At 41.0% G+C, this 7,150-nt stretch overlaps 1 protein-coding gene across 2 annotated transcripts; it reads left to right on the top strand.

Moving 5' to 3' along the window:
* The first annotated feature begins 123 nt into the window (after window positions 1-123).
* LOC111646313 (myeloid leukemia factor 1-like) lies at window positions 124-6,774 on the top strand. Of its 2 annotated transcripts, XM_023395786.2 has the most exons (4): window positions 348-539; window positions 1,545-1,707; window positions 4,910-4,954; window positions 6,664-6,774. In XM_023395786.2, the coding sequence occupies exons 1-4, from the start codon at window positions 493-495 to the stop codon at window positions 6,757-6,759; spliced, it is 351 nt and encodes a 116-aa protein (XP_023251554.1). In that variant the 5' UTR covers window positions 348-492; the 3' UTR covers window positions 6,760-6,774. The 2 variants fall into 2 exon arrangements, with proteins under 2 accessions (XP_023251563.1, XP_023251554.1); XM_023395795.2 differs by lacking the exon at window positions 4,910-4,954 and having other exon boundaries at window positions 124-539.
* The last annotated feature ends 376 nt before the right edge of the window (window positions 6,775-7,150 follow it).

Here is a 7,150-nt window from a genome sequence, read left to right as displayed (position 1 = left end):
TAACTCAGACTGCTGAAGCCTCATAGGCCTATTGCTTCAGATTATCTTTGAGGTGAATTTTTGTGAATGTATCCTTTAAAACCCATTGATATTTCTGCAGTTATGAACTTGTACTAGCTGCATATATGTTACAGGGGTCCTGTGAGGGTATGTTGGAGAAGAACACTGCTAATTTTGTGGTGATATGCACAAGCAAGACAAGAAAATTGGAGATTTCAAAGAAATTTCTGGAGTGCCGTTGCCGTGGCAGCCAACCACAACATACAGCGCGCGAATAGAACTGTTCGACGCTCCGAATAACCAGCCAATCCGAGGACCGGATTCTCATCACATGGCCCATGTCAGCGTGGTTCTAAATGACTTTGAATTCCACAGCCTCCATAGTAACGTTACCGGGGTTGAGCGGCGGAGCCCTGACACCTGTGGCAGACACGGATTATTTTTTGAAAAACCCTTATCTCAGACTTGTTTACAGCTTCACAATCCGTGGAAATGTTCAATAGTAATTTCAGGGACTTTGATGAGGATCCGTTCTTCTCGTGAGTAGCAGAAATGTTTTTAAATCTATTAACTATGGCTTATTAAGAAAGTTTAGCTTGCAGTTTAGGTTGTTAGCGTTTGTTTTCATTATGCATCAGTTAAACTAAGATCAGAAGGCGTTTATCAATGGGACAAACAAAACTCCAAAGTATGCTCACAAACTTAACAAATGTAAATAAACCAGAAATTTAGTTTCACTTTTAATTATCATTTTTATTAAAACCGGCCGTTGACAGATATCAGAACTAAACCTTGTTTAACACTAACTAGATTTGTAACTTGAAATAATAAAATGTGGTTTCCTACCCATAACATGTTACTAGCAAATTTAAGAGTGGTTATATAATCTGTCAATCCTCATTGAATTTCAACATAAATGTTTGGATTTAGATCACAGGTACATTAGTGCTGCTTCAGTTACCTTTTGGCATTAGCATTTTTTTTACATAGTGTAAGGACAGACAGAGTTTTATGTAATGATATACTTTTAAAATCAATCTTAAAAGGTGAATAAAAAGTTTTACTTTATTATTATGTGTCCATCCATGTACTTTAAATGTACAGGTTTGTATCAGTTTAGAAAAGAAATAAAGAGTACAGTTTATAGAAACAGAGTTCCCAGTGCAGTTTAGGGACTGACACTATGTGCTACACTCACTTTGGCTTGTTTCATAAGTGAACACCTGCTGAGTTAGTGTGCCCACACTTGACCAGGGCAAGTGTAAGGGTGGCTGAATTTATTTTAGGGGTGCTTCTTATTTCAGTGTGTTGTGTTCATTGAAGAATTTATCTTTAATGAGCTCCAAGCTGGCATAAGATGTCTGAGTCATTCTCAAATATTGAATTGAGTGCTTATTGTAAAGACATTTTCATCCTTATTTTTAATCTTCAAGGACTTTAACAATTGTTTGCAGTAGTCTGCATCATCATGCAGGGCTCTACTAAGAATTTCTGATTGAATGCTGGGGTTCACATTGTCTTTACTTCCTCTTCCTCTCCAATAGGGATCCATTCCGGGCTCACAGGGAACATATGCGGCAGATGATGCGTAGTTTCTCTGAGCCATTCGGCGGGCCATTAATGCCCAGTATAATGGATGGGAGAAGCCGTGGTCACGACATGGCAGAATATCCGAGCTCATCCGTGGGGCTGAGGGATGAACACAGGGTGAGAACATTCAATTCCATAAGCACTCATTTTACAGTGTTGAGTTGTTTTTCTACTTGTGGACTCAAGTAATAGGTAATAAAGCTCAACCGGGTGTGTTACAGTTTCCATATGTGTATATATACACTACTGACTAACCTACATGTATATCTGTAAGGGATGAAGCCCCAGCTTCAACAGATTCCTCATGCACCTTACGACCCAGTCTGTCCACAGCTCATGGGTTTATAACCACAGATGATTAGTGTTTGGAGCAAGTGCTAAGTTTACTAAGGTTATAGTGGAGGCTGGCCACTGGCAGCGTAACTGGAGCACCACTCACTGAGGTATGGGGCCATGTGAGTCTCTGGTTTAGAGGAAGGGCAACCCCCTTGGCCTCTCTGGACGGTTATATCTAGCCCTGAGGAGCCCTATTTATAGTGCATTGTTCCACTGACACACTGCTTTCTTGCAAATACACGTACAGACTTCTTTAACACTCGCACCAATAGGACCCCAGAGAATTGTGCTTTGCTCTGCTGAGATGAGCTGCTGCGGAAAATAACAGTTTATTTTGATATGATTCTAGTTGGCCTAGTTGTCATGTTAACTTAAAATATAGTTTGTCTTCAAATATAACTGCTTCCCTATAAGTCTTTGATTTTCACACACTGTTACATCAGGTCAGAATAAGGCTGGAAAAATCCATGGATTTGAAATATGTGCTCAAAGTATGATGGTTAGAAAGTACTGCTGAAGCAGTTGTTTACTCTGTAACAATTTGTTGTTAGTTGTGCAGACTTGTAAGGAAAAGTCAGGTAGACAGCTTTGGTCTGCCATATTGCACCCGTTAACCTTTCCCAGATCGACCTCTCCACTGCTTATTTATCCCTGCTAAGTCAAATTTAGTCTCTGTCACCTGCTTTAATCCCACTACCTCATGAGAGCCTGTATATTTATCCTTGATAATGACTTTCATCAGAAGCCTAGCCTCAATAGCCAGCAACCTGCTTTCTCTTTATTAGCATCATTCTATTAACTAGCTAATGCCAGCTGAGGAGGGGCTCTGAGTACTTGACTAATGACCTCAGTGACAGGGGGTGAAATGGAGATACACTGTAAAATCTCCATGCAAACAAATTATTTAATCTAATATTAGGAGTAATGTTCTGTTTCAGTGCATGCTCCAATCATCTTCAGTCACAAACAACATACAGAAAATCCAAGGTGTAGTAAGATACATGGAATTACTGCTATCTGAATTACCATAACAATCCACCGATTTTATCACAGTTCTCATGCACATTTCTCAGAAGATAAGGATCAGTCTTGTAGTGCCCAGCGGTGGTCAGAGAGCTGTAGCTCTGGTGCTGTGTTGTTGGCTTTGTAAAGGCATGCGTATGGATGTCATGGACACTCTGTTTTCTCATTGTTGCTCCTTTGGTCCATCTGTTTCGCAGAACGTGCCTTGGCAGTGCTGGTGCATTAGCAGCTAGATGACAGACAGCTCACTCTCATACTGCTCTCCAATATCATAGGCACGAATGTTCACACAAAAATACATAAATAAACACACACATACTGTATTAAAACATGGTCACAAGCACAATTACACACAGTCACAGCATGCAAAACAGACACACTGGCATTCTCGTATACACACATTGAAATGCACACAAATAATGCTGAAAGGCTTGTACTTCTTGTATTAACTTGCTAAGCATTAGATTCCCAGTGGGAGAATAAGCCCTGTCTTACCTTCCAAGCCTGCTATGGGTGCTCACATTTCCCAGCCTCTTGCCAATATCCACTACCTGGTTCATATCACCTTTCAGCGTGCTCATTCATCTGGGCACTTGTTTATAAAAGAACTGGTGAATGACAATCAGGCATCATTATACATTAGATTTGCTTTCTTTGATTCTGTGGTTTGTACTGAGCAAGGCTGGTGGCTGTAGGTAGAGCTGATATCATCTTTGTTGTCGAATTATGACAGCGTTTCCTGCTGCAGAGGTAGTGTGAAATTCAGCATTTGCTAAACCCTTTATTCACCTACAGCAGCTTTAAAAACATCAGTCGCCACAATCAGATTCAGTACCTCCTTATCTTCTCTGTGGTATTCTGGTTCTAAGAGCACAAATTTTTACAAAATGTCTCTAACTCCCTAGTGATGCTCCATTTCCCAGGAACTAGGCATTTGCAGCACAACTTCACTTTTCCTTTTATGTATGAATCATATCTACAGTACATGTCCCCTATGGTGTAACCCATAGCTCCCCCAGGAGCAGGAGCAGCCTGCCGCAGAGGCCACAGTGGCAGGTTCTGTATCAGATTGAGAGAGAGATAGAAAAAAGAATGCCAATCTGCAGTAGTCCAGACAGCCTAAAATAATGTGTTAAAGACCGTCGGGTCTATGTTGCTTATTTTGCACTCTCTCTCCTCTGCACAACCCGAGTCTAAATATAATGCTGGCAGATATGTAACTGGCATTTATTAGTTCATAGATGCCACTCTGGGATAAAATTGGCTGTGAGGCTTCATAAATGCTGGTCAGGAGCGTTTTACATCAGCTTGACCTTTGAAGAGAACTGAGAGAGCAGCCTTGGACTCTCCGACCCCCTGTTAGATCCCTGTCCTGGTTGGTCCACCCAACCCACTGCAGCCTTCCTAGAATGAAGCTCAGTTTCAGTGTTAAACCCACGCTAATCCTCGGCAATGCGACCCAATTACACATGGAACACAAGTCATTCAACACCCCACTGATTATGCACAATACCCCTGCGAATCACACCCCCAGAAAATACACACACACACACACACACACACACAGACATACATAGTGATGGCTGTTGAGATGCTTATCCAGGGCCGCAGGGTCATAAACACCTGCGGTTTTGGCCCAGAGAACACAGGTTCTGACTGAAGGCTGCAGGCTGCTCCCTCCTCACTGGCCTTTCACTCCTTGGTGCCTGCACTCCCAGAGGGTTCATGGCCTTGAAGGGTTGTGCATAAGGTCATGTGGAGAGCTCTTTGTAGCTGCGTCAAGGGCTTAGTGACCAATGTAAAACAACCTAACAACTTAACCGACAAGAACCTCAACAAACATGCAAAAAGTCTACATGATGATTGTCTACATGCGTGTAGTGTGTGTTTGTGTATGTACCATGCTATACAGATACAATACCATGATGTGTTGCTAAAATTATATTGTTTGAATTCTCAGGATATGAGCCGGTCATTGTTGCCCTTTGGCGGTACTGACAGCACGGTCAGTAGAGTTGTGTCTCTCGTGTCCAACTACACACTATCACATGAGTTTCTTATTTAAAGCCATACTGATCAAGTGCATGCTCTAATTCCATAATTGACCCTGCCCATTAATATTTGACTAGGAACAGTCAGTAAAGTGGTCACAGTGTTTCCAGTACATTCACTCCAAATTTACACCATTATGCCAATCCATGTATACAATATTATGTTATTTACCATTATCATATTGCCAACAAGGCATCATTTTTACTCAGTGGCAGTATTGTTTAACTGGAAACCTAACTGGAACTTTACTCACTTCTTTCCTATATTCTTTGAGGCCATCAACACTTCACCCACTGGATGTGTAGACTGTTAAAGTACACTAGTATAGTAGCAACCATAGTGTTTGAACTGTGTAGGATAAAATTCTATGTGTAAAACATTAAACAGTGTATGTACTAAAGCTTGGTCTCTCCACAGAGATTTAAGGGTGAAGTAGTAAGTGAGGTTACTTATATTTCCCAGACAACTGATTGATTGATTACATAGTCATTGATTTGGGAATTGACAACGCCCACACACAATATCCAACATTAAGTCAAACTCCTTACATAAAGCAGATGTTTTCACCAAGATATATACAGTATTTTTATTATCAGCTGAAGGAAAAACAAGGGATCCAACTGAAATTGAAACAATAGCTTTTCATGGGTCCACCTATATCATCTACTGTAACTGGCGAATCTTTACCCAATACCAGGATTTTTGCAGGTACAAGAAACGTCAGGCATGTTAAAGTGCCTCCCCTCAGACCATGATGAGAATTCTTTAGTGTAGTCCAGGGAGCAGAATTGCTCTACAGGCATACATATGCCTGTATACTGTATACATGTATAATGGGCCATTAAGTTTAAATGTGAAAAAAATTTGTATATGTTATACCATGAGTATAACATGTAATTCTTGTGGAAACACTATGGCCAGAGTGTTGAATGACCAGTGGGTTGTTTTCTCAGGTTTGCTATGAAACTGTATCTAATATGTAACTATTGTCAACTGCAACATCATCACTCTTGTTCTTCTGACAAGATAAAGATGATCTCTTTAGCGAATTTTGAAAAGTTTAGCCGTGGCTCTTGTTCTTAGTCCAAAAACTTCCAGTGACGCAACCATACTGATCTGCAGTACCTGGCTGCACCCTTACAGAATAAGAACATCTGAAATTTTGAATGTGTGGTGATTGATGGCATCTCATGGTAACATGCATGATACACTGAGTGGTGTACAGGGTTTTTCCTGGCTCAAAATGAAGCACCTCAGCAGTTACCTACAGATGTTCCTCCACGAAGTGTTCTGCATTTATATAATAATGACAATGATTAAATGTGTTTTTTGAATACAGTTTACCCGGTTGTCAACAAAAAATACAAGCAAGATTTGTTCCAGATCATCTTATCCACTAAATGTTAAATTTGTTGACAATTATTGACAACATTGTCAGGTCTTTTTAAAGGCAGCACAGAGTTCGAAGGTTGGCCATCTTTAAATTCTCCGTGAAGGAAAACCCATAAACAAAGACATAAACACTGTGTGTGTTTGCATGCTGGACTTGGTTTCTAATTTTGCTGTGTACTGTATGCCACTAGCTCACACATGGTGACGTGCTAAAATGTGAATGTCCCAGTTGTAGCCTTTAGCTATTCTTTTCCTCTTGTGTTTGTGCAGGACATGATGAGGAACCCTTTCGGCATGTTTGACAACGTTATGGCCAACGTGAGAAACAGGATGCAGGACATGCAGCGTGTGAGTTTACTCTTGTAATGATTTTGTGTTACCTTCCTTTCGTCTGGCCGCTTTCTCAAACTGTTATCGTACATAAACTGTAGTTTCTTGACAATGTGATTGTGTGTGTGTGTGTGTGTGTGTGTGTGTGTGTGTGTGTGTGTGTGTGTGTGTGTGTGTGTGTGTGCGCGCGTTTTGCACTAGAGGTTTTAATTTCCTGACGTTAGAGGTATGTTCACTCACACATTTGTCTCCGGTGAAACTCAGCAGCAACAGTTGGTGCTGAAGTCAGGGCCGGCTGGTGTTACCGCGAAGCTGCTTTTGGCTCCAGACTTTTGGTCTCAACTCACCACCTCCTGACAAACACGCTGAGTTTTGAAAGCTGATGAATCATTTCACATCTAGTATGTGCCAGTTTTCTCTGTTTACA

This window comes from Seriola lalandi, unplaced genomic scaffold (assembly GCF_002814215.2).
Source record: "Seriola lalandi dorsalis isolate HSWRI2012SDOR001 ecotype SW California unplaced genomic scaffold, Sedor1 jcf7180002031579, whole genome shotgun sequence".
NCBI lineage: Eukaryota > Metazoa > Chordata > Actinopteri > Carangiformes > Carangidae > Seriola > Seriola lalandi.
Note: the sequence above shows the minus strand (reverse complement) of the source record. Positions and strands in the feature narration are given on the sequence as shown.

Coding starts and splice junctions, on each gene's coding strand:
- LOC111646313 (XM_023395786.2), top strand. CDS start 493: ATGTTCAATAGTAATTTCAGGGACTTTGATGAGGATCCGTTCTTCTC. Junction 1,708..4,909: donor GGCTGAGGGATGAACACAGG/GTGAGAACATTC, acceptor TTGAATTCTCAG/GATATGAGCCGGTCATTGTT. Junction 4,955..6,663: donor TTGGCGGTACTGACAGCACG/GTCAGTAGAGTT, acceptor GTGTTTGTGCAG/GACATGATGAGGAACCCTTT.